Raw genomic sequence first — 17,397 nt, 5'->3', positions numbered from 1 at the left:
GTGACCTTAGTCACTGTTCTCAGAATCCTTCCCACAGCCCAGCCCTGCCCCCTCCTCCTGGTGCAATGTGAGCTAGCTCCACTAGCATGTTGACATCCCTCTCCAGTTTTTTCCACATCCCTCTTGAACTAGGAGACCACATCTGGACACTTCCTTCAGACATCTGCCTGTGCCCTTCCCAGCAGCTCCCACTGTTGGCTTTGCCTTACTCTGAGGAAAGACAACAAGCTGATGTTCAACCTGAGGTTCTCTGTTGCTTCCAGGGTCTTTTCATCATGAAGGGCTGGTGAATCTCTTTTCCAGGCATTCTGCAGGCTTTCTTCCCACCCACTGCATGTTGGATATCTCTGACTGACAGCTCCCCATGATACACACCAGTCAGAGGAGGTCTTGTCCAGGGCCTCACAAATCAGCAGAGCCTGAAAACCATCAAGCAATTTCCCTGCAGCTCTGAGTTCCACCAGGAAATGATACATACTTGATCTTCTGAGCTGCTTCCCAGGGCTGTTTTGGGCAGGCAAAAAACTTTGACCTCGAGGAAAAACCAGCTGAACCCAGTCATAATGTGGAGAAATCAGGTGTCCTGCTCCCCTGGGACAGAGCAGGATCCACCTACCCTGACAGACAGGGCTTTTGGTGACAATGTGGTGGTCATGGCTGAGGAGAAGTGGGAGTGGCTATGATGGAGCCACCAGCCCTCTGTGCCACCAGCACATGATCCATGGCATCAGAGGAGCACGGTGACACTTTTGGTTCATCCTCTCCTCCACCAACGCTGCAACACTGATCTTCCTCCCATTTCCTCCTGATTTCCCAAAGCAAAGCAGGACTCATTGGGTTGGACAACAGCACAGTGTTTTGGCTTGGCCAGTGAGCAGCAATAAAAGCCAGCCTGTTGCCAACAATTCATTTCCTGTTTCAGGCCCTACCAAAAATAAACTCAGAAGGGAAACTCCAATGAGAACGAAACACATGGGAGACAACTCAGAGCTCTCAAAACTATATAGGAAATTTCTCTCTCAGTGCTTGCTAAGATGGGGGATGGCAGTGCCAAAGGGAATTTCACGCTAGATGGGGGGATTGTGAAGGGGTTTGGACAGCTCCTTCAGGATTATAGGAATGTAAATATATATGCAGCTGGCATTTCCTGTGGCTACATTACACATGAGGAAATGGCCATTTCCTTATTTGCCTCACAAAGTGGATGCAGGGTCCTGACTGCCTTGCCCAGGACACTTGGCTCCAGGGATGGCCAGGCTGGGGACACTGCAATGTCCCTGGGCCATATGGGTGATGTCCTTGTGCAGCCACCATCCAGCTGGCACTGGGCTCTCCACTGCCATGCTGTATGGAACCCCAAGAGGTGTAGTCACTGCAACACCACCAGAATCATTTCCCATTCCTCACCACAGCCATTGGCAACCTCATCAATATCTCTTGGGGATAGATGGTGTTTGAGGAGGGCTCTGGTGCTGTTTCAGTGGCAAGAAATAGAAGCCTTTTGCTGGCCATCAGCTGCTGCTTGTGTGCTCTCCCAGTGCCCACCAGCTTCACTCCATGCAGATAGCACCAAACCCACTGAGCCAAAGATGGGCACTGTGCCCCTGTGGGATGGCAGCTCCAGCATCAGCCCCCAGCAGGAAGGAGAAAGCTGTGCCCCAGGGGTCCCTGTGAGCATGGGTGGTGGCTCTGGGACCCTGCACCACAAGCCCTGGCATGGCATGAACACCTTGATCTAGCACCCACAGCTTTCCCTTGGGATGGTGGAGCCTCTGAGTGGGTGTTTTCAGCCCTTTCCCTCATGAGGAAATGGGCCAGGGGGGTGGGGAGTGGTTTGTCTCCGCACCCTGTGCACGAGATGCCACAAAACACAGGACACTGATAAAAATACATACTCCAGGAGTATGTGCACCCACACAAAAATGTGTGTGTGTATATTATGCACATAAGTTTTATAAGTCAATATACATTTCATATATATAAAATTTATTCCTGGAATGTATGGGAGTATATATTATATATAATTTATATATATATATATAAATGTAATGTAATATAAAAAATATTTGTATGCACTCCTATACACTCCAGGAGTAAAAGTTTTTCTATTTCTACATTTATTTTCATATATAGACACCTACACTCTCCTATATACTCTGGAGTACATGGTACATATACTTCCAAACATATAACGTAGATTTATACACTTCTTTAGTTTTATGTATACATTATATTTTTATATATATATACATACAAACACTATATATGTACACATACACACAAACACTTATGTAGCTACCTATTTTTCTAAGCTTCAGGAGGTGATAGATGAGGACATTGAGGTCAGGCTCAGCCTGCCCACAGCATCCAGGTGCCAGCCCTATGGCCTGACGGCAGTGTCACCCAGGCACCTCTCCACACCGTGTCCACAGACCGGGTTTTGTGGCGCTGAATCCAGCAAGTGCTGTACTGGGTACTTCCCTGAGGATCTGGCCTTCAGGGGGCTCCAGCATGGTCTTGCAGGGAAGCAGGGCAGCAGGATGTCTGCTTCAGCACCTCCCAGCATCATCCCAGCAGCAGCTCCAGACTTGGCACCCCTCTAAAAGCCATTTTGTCCCCACTGATGGGCACTCATGGCAAAGCCACAGTCACTTCCTCTGCCCTGTCTTGCACTGCAATGCACAGGACAAAAGTAGGGATGCACCTTCAGCTCATCGAGACCTCCAGGGCACCTCTGCAGCTCCCACCCATCTAGCCTGAAGGATGGGGCTCCCATGAATGTGCCTTTAGCGGGGCACAGGGCAGCGTCCTGAGCTCTGCGCAGGGGAAGGGCTGCAGCTGGACCCCCACTTGCAGGCTACACACCCACCTTGGCTCCATTTTAAGGTTCTCCCTCACCCCATGGTGTAGTGGAACTGTTTCCATGCAGAACGCAAATTAATCCTTGGTTGCAATTAGCTACACAGAGCAAAGGGATTTTTAACACACGGAGTCTCCCATCGCTGGGCAAATCCAAGAGCCTGAGCCTTTATTCCAGCCTCTGCAAGCATCATTTGGAAAAAAAACATATTTTTGCAGGAAGGGAACGAGGGCATTCTATCAAAGTGTCTTGAGCAGGAGAGGAGGAATAGTCAGGTGTAAGTCAGGCAGAGGCACCGGGTACCTGATTCACCCCCAGCCTGTGCTCCCAGCCGCATCGCGCCCGCCCGTGTTTAGTCTGTGGGAGCACAAATCGCTGCGCAATGTCATCGCTCTGCCCGGATCTGGATTTCATTAGGAGCCACATGATCGGCCCTGGCTGCTGCCGGGGGCTGGCTGCGCTCCCCACAAGGAGCTGCGAAGGATGTGGGGTGGGGGATCGGGGCGCGGGGCTGAATGAGCCCCTTGTCTGCAGCAGAGGAGCCGCAGCCGCCTGGTTGGGACGGCTGTTTTGTCCCCCTGAGGGGCTTGGAGACTCTGAAAATATCCTGAGGGGAAGGGAGTGCTGCCTGCATCTGTCCCCTGCTCAGTTGGTGACAGTCGGGGCACAGCAAGGTGGACCCCAGAACCCACAAGCTGGGGTCCCTGCCCCTGCCCAAAGTCAGGCTTCTGACACAGAGGGACATGGATGCCGACTGGGCAGCCCCAGCCAAGGGGTAGAAGGAGTTGGCTCCAGGCTGCTGAAACCTCTGCATATCCTTTACATCTCTTGCATCCCTTGGATCCTTTACATCCCATTGCAACCCATACATCCCTTTGCACTCTGAATCCCTTGCAGCCTCCTTGCATGCCTTGCATTCTTAATAGCCTTGCAGCCCTTTGAGCATCCTTTACATTCCTTACATCCCTTGCATTCTTCTCATCTCACTGAATCCCTTATGTTCCGCTGCATCTTTTGTGTCCCCTGCAGCCTGCTGTGTCACTTGAATCCCATACACCCTTTGCCCTCACCCCTCGCAGCCCATGGCCCCTGCACACAACTCCCAGCCAAGCCCACACACTTCTGTCTCATCCGAGGTCATTTTTGGTTATGAAGCCCCATGCAGTGTCCTGGGAGCACCTGTACCAGTCAGCCAGGAGCCTCTCCAGCAAGCCCAGGGGAAGCAGCTCCTGCCCCTTGCCCAGGCTCTCCAGGCAGGGTGTTGTCCATGGGGTGATACAGATCTGTCACCTCACCTCAAACAGACCTGACACCCTTCTCTGCAGGTGGCAAAGATATGAGATGCTCCTGGGCTGCTGAGCCACAGCCCACGTGAATTTGCCCTGGCTGACCATCCATGTCCCATCCCAGGAATGATGTGCACTCAGGACACATGGCTGCAGCATCTCCTCTGAGTCTCCATGGAGCTTGGCCCAGACAACCAAAGCCTGGACGTTTTCCAACATGTTTCCAATGATGCACACTGCCCTTCCAGCCCAGTAGCCCTTGGTCTAGCCTGGGCAGCAGCCAGCAGCCAGCAGCCAGCCGGCAAGAGAGTGTGTAGGCTTCACCTGGCACCACCGAGAGCCAGTGATCACCTCGATCCAGGTCTTATTTTAGCTGCAGCTCAGGGGTGAAATTCCCGTTCAGATATTCAGCTCCAGAGGCCAGAGCAGGGGAAACACTTCTACTCTACAGTGTTTAAATTGGAATAGATCCGGTGAGTCTGAGGCTCTGGCAGTCCCAGCCATGCCCTCCCCTTGCCTGAGGGATGAGGTAAGGGCTCACAAAAGGTTAAAGTGGCCTGAAAAAGGAGGGGGCCAGGCTGGGGACAGGTGGCAAAGCCACTGCAGTGGGTCACCATGCAGCCAGTGCAGGGTGGAGTGAGAGGGCTGCTGCGGGAGGTCCTACCCCAGAGGGCTGGTGCAGCTCTTGGAGGGTCCAAAGAGGAGTTGGAGGAGACTTGAGGAAACCATCCAAGCTAAGCTGGCTGAGGAGAGACAGATCCAGCCTTGAGGAGAGGAGCCCCCCAGACCTGGCCCTGCGGGGGGGGGTTGCTGCTCCAGGAAAACCCTGGCTCCAACCCTGGCTCAGATGCCAGCCAGGGACTAACTGTGGGTACCGTGGCTTGGGCTGAGCTGCTGTCCAGTCACTGGCTCTGGCCATCTTGATCCATACCAATCCCACGGACAGCAGAGCCACTGCTGGCATGCTCACCAGCTCTCAGCCCAAGCACCGGATGATGCTGACCTGTCCCTTTCTCCACAATAAAGGCAGCAAAGTCATGTTTGGTGCAGAACTGGTGGAGCACTGGCCTCTTTCAGTGACAGCTGGCTGCCCAGTGACACCACACTCACCAAAGGCTGGAGGGGCCACTCCTGGCTCTGGAGTGGTGACTCAGAGCCACTGTGACATGGCAGCTCTCCCAGGGACTCCAGGCTTGGACAGACATCTCCTGCAGGAGGGTGTGTACTCGGGGTTCTCAGGGATTATTCTGCATGGCAATATGCCCCCATGCACCATGCTCCACAGACACCCCACTCCTGTTGTATTTCTTGTCCCCCTGCTTCCACCCATCCTCCTCTGCACCAGCAGCATGGGGAAAGACCTGCATCTGCTTTGGGGGCTCAAGAAGCTTTCCCTGTGCCAAGGCAAGGAACATCCCACTCTCCCAATGCAGAGGTCCCATGGCCATGAGCACCCAAATGTGGCCTCATCCTGCCCAGCAGGAAGAGTCCCACTGGGCTCACTCCGTGATGGGGGTGACAGGGTGAGGAAGGACAGGCGAGATTTCCCAGGTCTTTCTGTCCCTTCATCGTTCAATCCAAGCTTAGTTAAGACTCTTCCTGGGCATCACAACCCAACTGCAGGTTTGTTTCTGCTCTCAAACCCGTGGGTCCAGTTGCCATGGTTTTGCCCTTGGTGCTGGCATGTTCTAGGGAGGTCAGAAAGGACTTGTGCTTCCTCTACCCACACTGTATCACCTGAGCTGCTTGTCGCACCACTGCAAACACTGTTAGCTGGTCGGGGACTACCCCACCTCAGCCTGAACCCAGCCTCCAGGAGCCTCCTGCAAATCCCAACGTACCCTGATATACTCCCTGCCTAGACATACAGAGCATTGGATACCCCACGTCACTGCACTCTCCAGCCCTGGTCCCCATGTGTGCTGCCCACCACCTCCCCTACATTCCCAGACCCGGCCTGGGGCTGCAGATGGTCCCCAACGGCTGACCCAGCTGAAGTCCAGCTCACTGAGCTCCTTCCTCCAACCCAAACCCCACATCCCTCTGTCCCCATGGCGCTTGTGCAGGTCCCAGCAGAGGACCCTATCCCAGCTCCATCCCCACAGAGACCTGCCCTTCCCACCAGCATCCTGGCCCAGCAATGATCTCCGTGCAAAGCACGGCCAGGTACCTCATGCAGCACACACCAGCTCAGATCCCTGCCCCAGGAGCCTCAAAATCCCAGCGTTTGTGTCACCAGCCCTGCAGGCTGCAGAGGCGGCGCCCAGAGCTGCTGGGCTAATGAGAAATGCATGGGACTCACATCTGGTAGCGATTGAGCCAGGAGCAGTGCTGGGAAGGGAGGAAGCACAGATTTCCTGAAGCACAAAGGAAGGGAGAGGAATGTCTGTGGCAGAGCAGAGGCCCTGGCTGCCCCCTCCCTCCACCTTCACAGGGGTGCACAGGCACCAGATTGTGCTTGCTCCCTTGTTGGCACTGTTGGAGTGCCCCTGGGCATACGCTCTCCTCTTCCCTGGGCTGAGCTTCTCAGCTGCCCAGCCACCCCCCTTTTCCACCCACAGGGATGCATAGGCACCCCACGGCCACTGACCAGAGCCTCCTGCATGGCCTCCTCCCTCCAGCCTGCTGCTGCTCAGGGTCCCCACAGCCAGACACCCCCAGGCTTGAAAGCCCCTCAAAACAGCCTTGAGCAAGGAGCAGAACCCCAGTGAAGCCATGAGAGGAGCAAAATCAAGGCAGAGGCAGCACTGTGCCATGCCCATGAGGCTGTGACACTTGGAGGGGACAAGGCAGGTGGCATTTATGTCCTCACCAGTGCAGGCAGCCATATGAGGGGAGGCAGCTGGTGTGGTCGTGTTTCAGGTGAAGTCTTTATCACCATACCTGAGCATCACTGGTTATCAATGGCATTTGGAGTTGTGATGCTGGGGGTATTCCCTGGGACAGCAAAACTCTGTGACAGCAGGTGACACACAGAACAGGACATTTAGCAAAAGCTGCTATCAAATCTTCATGGAGGAGTACGGCAAAGTGTTAGGGATGCTTTCATCCTGATCCAGGATATTGCCCCAGTGAAAGCTGGGCAGCCCAGCTCATAGCTCCGTTTTAAAAGCTGCTTTTTTTCCCATTACCCAGCACCTCAGCAGAGGCTGTAGCACTCAGCCTCTGGCTGCTCCAGCACAGCAAAACCTCGTGGTGGTTCCTGACAAAATCATTCCATGGAGGTGTTGCTGTCAGGTTGGGGGAAGGATAGGCAGGGGATAGGCTGGACAGATGGACACGGCAGGGTTAGTTCCATAAGGTCTAAGGAACCCAGGCATAGAGAGATCTGCAGTCAACCTACCCAAAGCCTCTCCAGCCCTGGGGATCTGGAGATCCTTGAACGGAAATTTGAGGCATTGAACTGGGGGGGAAAAGTCATTTCCATTCAGGGATGTTTTCAGGATACTCCATTTTTCTGGAGATGCTCTGTTCTCTCTGCCATTTCCAGTCCCTTTGAACAGCAGTGCAGCTTCTGTAGGCTTTGAAGTCCTATTAAATCCAGTATTTTTAAGGCATTTTTAACCCATTTCAGTGAACCTTTCCTCTTACTTATTCAAGACAAGAAGCTTTTCCTGTACTCTGCTCCACGAATGCACAACTCATCCTGCTCCAATTCTCATCTCCCATACCCCAGCACGCATAGGAAGGACCCATCACCATCCCAGCATGCAACACTCCGTGTGTTCTCAGGGATTGGAAGGCATGTGGACAGCCCTGCAGCCTCATCCTTCCCAGGACACCCACAAACATTGCCCAGTATGACCCTGGTGTAGTGTCCATAGGGGATGTTCCCCACTTCAGAGGCTGGAATTACTTCACAGAGTGCAATCTCATCAGTGCTGGTGATGCACCACATTTTTGGCCGTGGTTGAAGTCATCCTGTCACCCACTTTTGACTCTACCACTCCAAAGCGGACAATTTACGTCTGAAACGCTCCTGATAAAATAATTTAAAACATCTATAGCTACGTCCAAGCTGGAGCAGGGGTACACTCCGAGATTCCTCCCCGTGCATCCCACGGGATGGGCTGGGCTGGAAACCTCCGGCTTGGGCCCGGGGGGGCGGGCGTGAGGGCCCCGAGGCTGCCGGGAGCGGCACGGAGCGGGGACGTGGGGAAATGGGCGTGGCCACGGGGAGGGGGCTGGGCCAGGATTGGCGGTTGGGGCGTGGCTTGTGAGGGCCGGAGGGGCGTGGCTTGAGCCGTTCAGGGGCGGAGCGAGATGACGGAGTCGCGCGGGGCGGGGGGCGGGTCCGGCTCCGCGCGTGCGCAAATTGCGGCAGGAGTGAGAGGTCGCGCCGCCCTGAGCGGGTGCGGATCTCGAGAGGACAGTGAGGGAGTTGGGCGGGGGCAATGGCGCGGCCTGGCGGGTTCGAGACGGCCGAGCAGCGGCAACAGCAGCAGGTGCTGTCCCGCCAGCAGGAGCGGCACTACCGGCTGCTGGCCGAGTTGCAGGCGCTTGTCAAGGCGCTGCCCAGGTGAGCGGAGCCCGAGGGGGGCTAGGGGCCGCTGCCGGTATCGGCGCTGACCCGGTTTGTGCCCGCAGTGCCTGCCAGCAGCGCCTCTCGTACACGACGTTGTCCGAGCTGGCGCTGGCGTTGCTGGACGGGACCGTGTTCGAGATCGTGCAGGGGCTGCTGGAGATCCAACACCTCACCGAGAAGAACCTGTACAGCCAGCGGCGGCAGCTGCACAGCGAGCACCGCGGTACCGGGGCCATCGTGGGAGTAGTCCCGGGCCACTAGGGGGACCGGAGAGGAGAGCACAGGGGCGAGGGGCACAAGGGGGACAGTCCCGGAGCGCTGGAGGGGACTCGAGGTGGACAGCTCAGGCGAAATAGGGGTAGCACTCCCGAGAAGTGATGAGGACCCTGCGGTGGGGAGACAGGCTTGGGGCATCTCTGGAGTGGGGGAGTGGTTCGGGGGATACTGGGGTGGGACATTGTGGGGGCGGTGGGGAAGCACTAGGGAGACAGATTGGAGAGGGCAGTGGGGGCTTGGGGGTCGTACCGGGGGGGAAAGGGAGTGAGCTGTGTAGGGGCCAGGGGATGACTTTGAGGAGGCAGACTGTGGGACCGCGGAGGGCACTGGGGGGCTGGGGTGACGCTGAGAGGGACAGGTTTGGGTTCTTGGGGGTGCCACTGGAAAGGCAGGTTTGGGGGGCCCTGTGGGTGAGGGCTTAAGGGAGCTATAGGGAATGACACTGCAGGTTGGGGGGAGGGCACTGGGGGGAGGGAGGGGTGGCACTGATGGCATTCGAGGCATCTGCCCTCCTGAGCCCCCTGTGCCCATAGCAGGGCTGAAGCAGGAGCTGTTCCACCGGCACAAGGAGGCCCAACAGTGCTGCAGGCCCCACAACCTGCCACTGCTCCGTGCAGCCCAGCAGCGCGAGATGGAGGTGAGGGGGGCTGGACTGGAGATGGAGGGGGGCGGTGAGGGGTGGTGCAGAGCTGTGTCCCTTCCCAGGGCTCTTACAGCCCTGTTGCTGCAGGAGCACTGCAGCATCTCCAGAGGGTTTGGCAATTCCTGCCCTGCAGCCTTGGAAGACACCAGCTGTCCTGGCTGGCCTTGCTAGGACAGACCTAGGTTCCCCCCCCAATCTAGAGGCCTCTTCCTCTTGCTCTACCTTTTGTCCCCTCTAAAGTAGGGGCACAGGCTCTTGCCGTCCCAGGTGTAAGCTGAGAATTGTAAAAGCTCAGGAGCCTGCTCCAAAGGCAATGCTCTCCGCAGTATTTTAATGATCCATCGTTATCTGATGGGCTGAAGCCTGTACAGGATAGGGAGCAAGTGATAGAAAACATGCAAGAAGGCACCTGAGATCTGCCATGGTATTGTAACAAGTCAAAAGTACACAATACTCAAAACTGTCACATTGTTCTGAGTGCCACTGATAAGGAGGAAATACCTCGAGTTTCATAACTACAGTAGTAGTTTCTGAAAGCATCCCAAGGCATTTCAGAAAGATTCAGTCCCAGAGGACTTTTCTGTCACCTCTTGGTGATAGATAGAGGCAGTTTGGTAATGTAAGAAAATGGCAAGTAGCTGGTTATTTTAATCAGTGGAGTTGAAATGTAGAGGGAAGCTACTTTGATCCACATTAGGTGAATGAGAATTGTTTCCTGTCTTGGCCCAGGGCAAGCACCATGTCAGTGCTTGCTGTTGTTGAATAATTTGGTGTTTCCACATTCCTCATTTCCTGTCAAGGTGACTGAAACCAGACTGGACCTCTGGTACCTGTCCTTGCAATCTGTCCCTGAGTAACTTAGACTTGCAGCAGTAATCTCTACTGCCTGTTTTAAACGCTTCTAGTATTTCATTAAATTGTCTAAGTATGTCTCGCTTCTCCTTGTCTTACACGCTGTGCAACTTCCTCCTACCTGCCCTCTGCCTTTCTTCTGTTTTCCTCTCTCAGGTGTTGAGTCACTTCTTCCTGTCTTTATCTTCTGACAATTCTACTATAGAGCATTTTGGGAATAGATTGATCATCTCTCTTATATCTGATATGTGTCTAATTGGAACTGCCTTCTGTGGTTAAAGGTTTCCATGACCAGCTCCCATGAGATAGCTTGGGATTGGGCTCCCAGGACAGGTAATGCAAGGTGTAAGTTTTAGATATTTGGCTTCTCAGTGGAACCCATGACATTTAGAAAAGCTTATCCCATCATGTCTGTGGCCATCAGGGCTGAAGCAAAACTTGTGTGCCTCAGATTTGTCCAAAATATGGTACTTTTCTCTAACCCAGAATTAGATGCCAACACTAAACAATGTGAGGCTCTTAAATCTGGGTGTTTTTTTCAAGCCCAAAGAAAGTCAGTCCCTGCAGCACAGTAAGTGAAGGAGACAATAGCACACTGAGGTGGGTGGGAGGAAGGAAAATCTGGGGAATGAGGGATTTTAATCTGTTGCATCTCCCACAAAGGAAGTGAACCCCTGGACTGAAGAAAGTGTGAGGACAGAGCTTGCTTAGGTTCATTCCTCAGCATCTGTTGGTGCAGGAGCAGTCATCACTCTGCCTTGCCTTCTCTTGGGGCTGGAGTTGTCTTGAGTTTCTTCCTATTTATTGCCATGAGATCCTGCCCTGAATGTTTTCTCTGGAGAAGCTTTTGTATGGTCACCTTCTAGTGGATCCAAGTTCTGCATCCTTCTTAATTGCAGGTGGTTTTGCAAAGGTTTCTCAGTGTGATATGCTACCTGTGGGCACTGTATCCATGGGAGGTTCCAAGAGGTAGCTCCTGCCCCATGTGAGTGATAACTGTTGTTTTTTAGGTTACACCTTTTGCAGAGAGCCATGGATACCCTTGCTGTAGACACATGTCAGCCCTTCCCCAGACTGTTCATGGCCAAGAGTTCTGTCACACAAGTTCTGAATTTTCACCAGGAATTGTGGCAGGGTGGAGGCGTTCAGTTCCCCTCCAGAGCCTTTTTAACCACCAGCCAGTGGTGTTGGGAATCCTGGGGTTTGTGACTTCTGCCTGTCTGTGCAGTAGGGATAGTTTAACCACATGGATGTTTCCAGCTGAACATGTGCCTGTGTTCTCTGTTACAAGGGCACAGCAGTGCATGAATGAAATGTTGAAACTTCTGGCTTTTCACCGAATCACGGAGTAAGCTGAGTTGGAAGAAACCCACAAGGGCCATCCAGTCCCACTCCTGTCCCTGCACAGACACCCCAACAATCCCACCCAGGCCATCCCTGGCAGCGCTGTCCAAAGGCTCCTGGAGCTCTGGCAGCCTTGGAGCTGTGCCCATTCCCTGGAGAGCCTGGGCAGTACCCAGCACCCTCTGGGGAAGAACTTTTCCCTGATGTCCAGCCTAACCCTCCCTGACACAACTTCAAGGCATTTCCACAGGTCCTATAACTGATCACCACAGAGAAGAGATCGGTGTCTGTCCCTCCTCTTCCCCTTTCAAGGAAGTTGTGATTTCAGTGAGTCTCCCCTCAGTTTCCTCCAGCTGAACAGACCAGGTATCCTAAGCTGCTCATCACATGGTTTCCCCTCAGAGCCCTTCACCATGTTCAGTGCCTTCCTTTGGATGTTCTCTAATGGTTTATTTCTTTCTTCTTGCAAGAAAAGCACGGAATCATGGGATGGCTTGGGTTGGAAGGGACCTTCAAGTTCATCCAGTCCCACACCCTGCCATGGATGGGGACACCTTCCACTATCCCAGGTTGCTCCAAGTCCCATCCAACCTGGCCTTGGACACTTCAAGGGATGAGGCAGTCACAGCTTCTCTGAGCAACTTTTTCAGTGTCACCATCCTCACAGGGAAGAATTCCCTCTTAACATCTAACCTAATCCTGCCTTCTCCTTTTGAAACCATTCCCCCTTGTTGTATCATTATATTCCTTGTCCCAAGTCCTTCTCCAGCTCTCTTGGAGCCTCTTGAGGCACTGGAAGCAGTTCTAGGGTCACACAGAGGCTTCAACCCTTGAAATATCTCCTTGGCCTCCTCTGGACTCTCTCCAGCAGTTCCATGTCCTTCCTGTGCTGGGCCCCCAGAGCTGGAGGCAGCTCTGCAGGTGATGTCGCACCTGAACAGAGCCGAGGGGAAGAATCTGCCCCCTCACTCTGTTGCCCTCCCTATAAAAATGACCCTGTTGTTGTTTTTTGATGGGATTTGATGATTCCTGGTGTTCCCTATGGCTTGCAAAGGAAGTCTGTTCAGTGCAACCTGGTGAGGTTGTATCACCTCTGCACACATGGGGCTCTTAACTGGATTGTGTTCTGCTTGCCCTCTGCAATCCTGTTCTCTGCTTCCACTCCTGATTACCAGCATGCCTTTGTCATCCACATGTTTGCTAGTCTCCATTTCTTCTCTGGAAACAGCATAGAGACTCTGAAGTGTGGGTAGATCTTGGTGAGGCAGGAGTGGCCATGTCCTCCTGGTTGGAGCTATTTTGACAAAGTCCTTCTTTCATAATGTTGTCAGTCTGTCAAAAATAGAGCCCAGCATTCAGATCCTTTAATAAATAAATAGGATCTGTATAGGGTATATAGCTCCAGTCCCTTATTAGTGTCCAGCGAGTTGTCTTGATGAGCTTCAGTTGTGGTGGCCTACAGCTGGCCTGAAGGCCTCACAGTTATAAATAATTCCAACTTTATAACTGAAATGTGGTTGATTATATAAATAGCGTGATTATGTAACTCAGCCAGTAAGGCTCGTTGGAGAGCAGGCCTAGGCCATTGGGGATGCAGGCTGCTATTGGCTGTTTGGCCAGGTGGCAACTGGCTTGACCAATGAGGATTGACTGCACGTGCCTTCTGATCTATGGAAGGAGAAGAGGTCTCAATAAAGTTGGCTGTTGCTGCATGATCTTCATGCGTGTATGTTGCTTCCTGTTTCTGGCACATCATTGTGACATTCAGTGGCCTAAGTTATTCCTCCAAGGCTTCCTTCAACCTCACCTGAGAAGGACACATACTTCTTGGGCCGAGCTCAGCCATAGCTCAGGTGGTGACTCATCAGGTAAAGTGATTTGGACACTAATTGGTTCCTCGTGGTCTTTCTGGCCTCCAAACACTCAAGAGAGTAATCTATTCCCATGACTTCCCTGCATTTTCTTGAGTGGCAGCTTTGCAGGTGGAGGCATTAAAACCTGAGGCTGTGCTGGTTTCCCACTATCCTTGGACTCATCAGGAGAGATTCAAGGCCTGCTTGCTCTTGGGTTCTAGTAAAAGTCTTAGAGGTGAGAAGAAGCTGTGAAGAAGGCAGATATTTCACTTTTCCATTGACTTCTATGTTTTTCAGGCTATGGAGCAACAGATCCGAGAGGAACAGCGAATGATGGATGAAAAGATAGTCTTGGAATTGGACCAAAAAGTAATTGACCAGCAGAGCACCCTGGAGAAGGCCGGGGTGTCTGGCTTCTACATCACCACCAACCCCCAGGTTGGTGTTTGGGCACGGCAGCCAAGGTGTTTTGACAAAAACCTGGAGTGGCAGGACAAAGGGGAATGGTTTCCCACTGACAAAAGGCAGGGATAGATAGGATATCGGGGAGAAATTCTTCTCTGGAAGGCTGGTAGGGAACAGATTACCCAGAGCAGCTGTGGCTGTCCCATCCCCTGGAAGTGTCCAAAGCCAGGTTGGACAGGGCTTAGAGCGACCTGGGATAGTGGAAGGTGTCCCTGCCCATGGTGGCAGGTGGGAATGGATGACCTTTAAAATCCCCTTCCAACCCAAACCATTCCATGATTGTTTGATAGTGCTCTTGGGTTAATATCTTTAATTTAAAAAAAAAATCTTGCTCTAGATAAATTGGGGATGGGTATGTCAGAACAGTCTGTCCTTTGCCTCCCACCTGGTGGGTGGTGTGCACTGTACAGACCTTGCACTCAGTTCATACCAAAAGAGCAGAAATCAAGGTACCACTTGGCAGAATACCGAACTTCCTGCAGTATTTTTTGCCATTGTGGAGGGGAAAAAACCCTATGCCAACAGCCTGCAGTCCTGTGACTCTCAAATGGGTCTGAAAAGCACTAAAATAATTCATTTACTGGATTTATATTCAGCTTAGCTATTAAAACTGACTTCAAGACTGTTTATCAGGCACCTTGTTCATTGCATGTGACTTTCTGGAGCTGATGATCTCAGGCTGTGATTAAAGAATTGTTCCCAGTTTCCTCAGAGGAGTCACCTGAGTTTGTCCACATTGTCCATATGCCACTGCAGGAATGGAAAAACTCAAAATTCCTAAATCCTGTTGTAAAGCCATACAAGTTTGCAGAGAACACAGAGACAGGCTGTTATTAACATTGTTTTTTCAGCTGATTAAATGTCACTTTGATGAAGACCTACTGCTGAGAAACGACGGCTTAAATGAAGCTAAACAGGCCTTTTTTAACACCCACACACATGATTCCCAGTTGTGGAGCCTTGAATAAGCCTCATTTTTTTCAGTGTTGTTATTCCCTGGCTGTATAATGCTGGGAGCCCATTCTCTCCCTCCTGGCCTCCACTTTATGTTGTTTTTGTAAGTAATAACCCTTATTAGGGTTCCTCTTTGCTGGGTTTATGTGTGTTTGCCTTTAGGATAGGAGCCAAGCTGAACCCGGATCTTGGCTTGTGCCTGTGAGTGCCACCAAGAAATCCCTGCTGGAATCTGTTTATGCAGTTCCCATCAGCTGATGTGTTCCCCCTCCAGTCTGTATGAAATGCCTCCTTGTGCAGGGGATATATTTTTACAAAAAATAGATTTTTTTTTCCCATAGCTCTGTGTCTGCAGGGCTGAGTTACAGACCTACACTCACAAATGATTGGCTCCACCATGTTGTCTCTGAGCTAGATGTAGCTGAAGAACAAGCGGGTGGCAAGGGAACCATGAGCTAAATGTTGACGTACGTGCTTGATTGTGGTCCTGGAAAAGGGAGTTTTCCAGGAATAGGGAATGAAATGCCTGCAGGGAATTTGATGCACCAGCACAGCCATATGTTGCACCTGCCTTGGATCCCACTTAGATGGTTCCCAAAGTGATCCCTCCTCTTCCTGCTCTTCTGTGCTGGGGAGGGGTCAGGGAGTTGGAAATGCTGTGGGGGATGTGCGGAGGGGTCTGGAGAACCTCCTCTGGGGCTGCTGCCCCTCCTCAGCCTGCAGAACTGGCCAGCCCTCATAGGCCCTAGCACATTTATCATGGTCAAGATGAAAGAGTCTCTCTGGACCTTAAGGAATCCTCAAGCGCTGGGATTCCGAAGACAGACACAGTTTGCAGCAGGTCTGGTAAGATGTCACTGCTCCATATATTAGAGAAACACCTGAACAAGATGAAGCATTTGGTTTTTAGCTGCCTGGTTAATTTTTTTAAATTCCCTGAGAACAAAAAGCTCTTGAGGAGATGGTGCAGGCCAGTCCTTCCTGCTTCCTGCAGCAGGGAATGGGATCATCTACTTGCACAAACATCTTTCTCCCTTTGCAGGAGCTGACTCTACAGATGAATTTGCTGGAGCTAATTCGGAAGCTGCAGCAGAAGGAAGCTGAGGCAGAGAAGAAATTTTCCTGAAAGAGCAAATCTGCTGCTTACTTCCCAGAGTTTTTCCTCTGACTTCCCTCTAAACAACAGACCGTCCGTGCATTTGCTTTGTATTGTGTCAGGAAGAGTCTACAGGAGTAGAAGAAATTGCTGAGGCACTTAGATTATAGCTGGGGCAGGCAGAACCCAGTGCAGGGGGTGGTTAGGAGCCTGGGGATGGCTGTCTGATCCTCAGAGCAGTGTCAGCTGCATCTGGCTCAGCTGAAGCTGATGGAGTGTGGTCACCTGCCAGGAATGTCCTGCAGTGATGCTGAGGCCATCACTGAGCTAAGGCTGGGCTGAGCACTGAGGCAGCACACAGAGCCCTGCTGTGTGAGGGTGACCCTCTGTCTAGATATGACTGGCGGGGGAAACAATTTCAAGGATGCTTCTGTGTGCTGTTGAGGCAGAAACAACCTCTTAAGACAGGCAGACCCTTCCCAGGGTCTTCTCCAGGCTGCTACCAGCATTATCTGTATTAGTTTACCTGTATGCTGGCCAGCATTATGTGCATTAAAGGAGGACTTCAGGCCTCAGCCCAGAGTTACTGGATTGGTGTTTGCAGTGTTCCTACTGACTTGGAAAGCAGAGCTTTTGCTTTGTTCTTTTAAACCAGTTTCTAAATTAAGGGAAATAAAACACTCCCCTTCTGGGGCTGTAGCTTTGAATGCCAGTGGTTGTGTTTTTCCTGTCCTCAGTTGATGAGTGTGGGGCTTGTTGTGTGTTAGATGGAAGCTGGGGAGGAACCTAAAGTGTTTCTGAGATCACTCAAGGTGTTGGAAGAACTTGTGGGTGGCCTTATGGTGGGGAGAACTGGTGCTGGAGGAGACAAAATCAAAGCTGCAGGGACAAAGGACGCTTTTGGAAATTCAGGGCTGAGGCCCCCTCCCATTTCCACCATGTGTGGGTGTTCCCTCCCCGTGGGGATGATTCCACTGTGGTGCAGCAGCTGGAGACAAGACCTACTGCCTGTGTGGAGCCTTCACCTCCTGGATGAAAGTCCCCATCTGGAAAGCAGGCTGGTATGGGACCTGCTACTGCAGGGTCCCCACAGAGCTTCTGCAGCTGTGTTGCCACTGGACCCTCAGGTGGGAGCTCTGTGCTACACTACTGAGCAATGGTGAGGGGCAAGATGGACAACATTCCCCTCTGGAGACACCTTTATCTTCCTGGGAGGACACAGGGTAGCTACTGGTGCAGACTG

The 17,397-nt window shown here is 52.4% G+C and overlaps 1 protein-coding gene across 2 annotated transcripts; it reads left to right on the top strand.

Moving 5' to 3' along the window:
* The first annotated feature begins 8,448 nt into the window (after positions 1 to 8,448).
* On the top strand, positions 8,449 to 16,861 carry LOC136298841 (protein DGCR6). Of its 2 annotated transcripts, none has more exons than XM_066199877.1 (5): positions 8,449 to 8,665; positions 8,734 to 8,894; positions 9,484 to 9,584; positions 13,937 to 14,077; positions 16,101 to 16,861. In XM_066199877.1, the coding sequence occupies exons 1-5, from the start codon at positions 8,541 to 8,543 to the stop codon at positions 16,182 to 16,184; spliced, it is 612 nt and encodes a 203-aa protein (XP_066055974.1). In that variant the 5' UTR covers positions 8,449 to 8,540; the 3' UTR covers positions 16,185 to 16,861. The 2 variants fall into 2 exon arrangements, with proteins under 2 accessions (XP_066055974.1, XP_066055973.1); XM_066199876.1 differs by having other exon boundaries at positions 9,481 to 9,584.
* Positions 16,862 to 17,397: the final 536 nt, after the last annotated feature.

Source organism: Chamaea fasciata, unplaced genomic scaffold, assembly GCF_029207755.1.
Source record: "Chamaea fasciata isolate MVZ Bird 193981 ecotype frontalis unplaced genomic scaffold, bChaFas1.0.hap1 SCAF_18, whole genome shotgun sequence".
NCBI classification, from domain to species: Eukaryota; Metazoa; Chordata; class Aves; order Passeriformes; family Sylviidae; genus Chamaea; species Chamaea fasciata.
The sequence above is the reverse complement of the archived record's forward strand: the minus strand, read 5'-3'. Positions and strand labels throughout refer to the sequence as shown.

Coding starts and splice junctions, on each gene's coding strand:
- LOC136298841 (XM_066199876.1), top strand. CDS start 8,541: ATGGCGCGGCCTGGCGGGTTCGAGACGGCCGAGCAGCGGCAACAGCAG. Junction 8,666..8,733: donor CTTGTCAAGGCGCTGCCCAG/GTGAGCGGAGCC, acceptor TTGTGCCCGCAG/TGCCTGCCAGCAGCGCCTCT. Junction 8,895..9,480: donor GCTGCACAGCGAGCACCGCG/GTACCGGGGCCA, acceptor CTGTGCCCATAG/CAGGGCTGAAGCAGGAGCTG.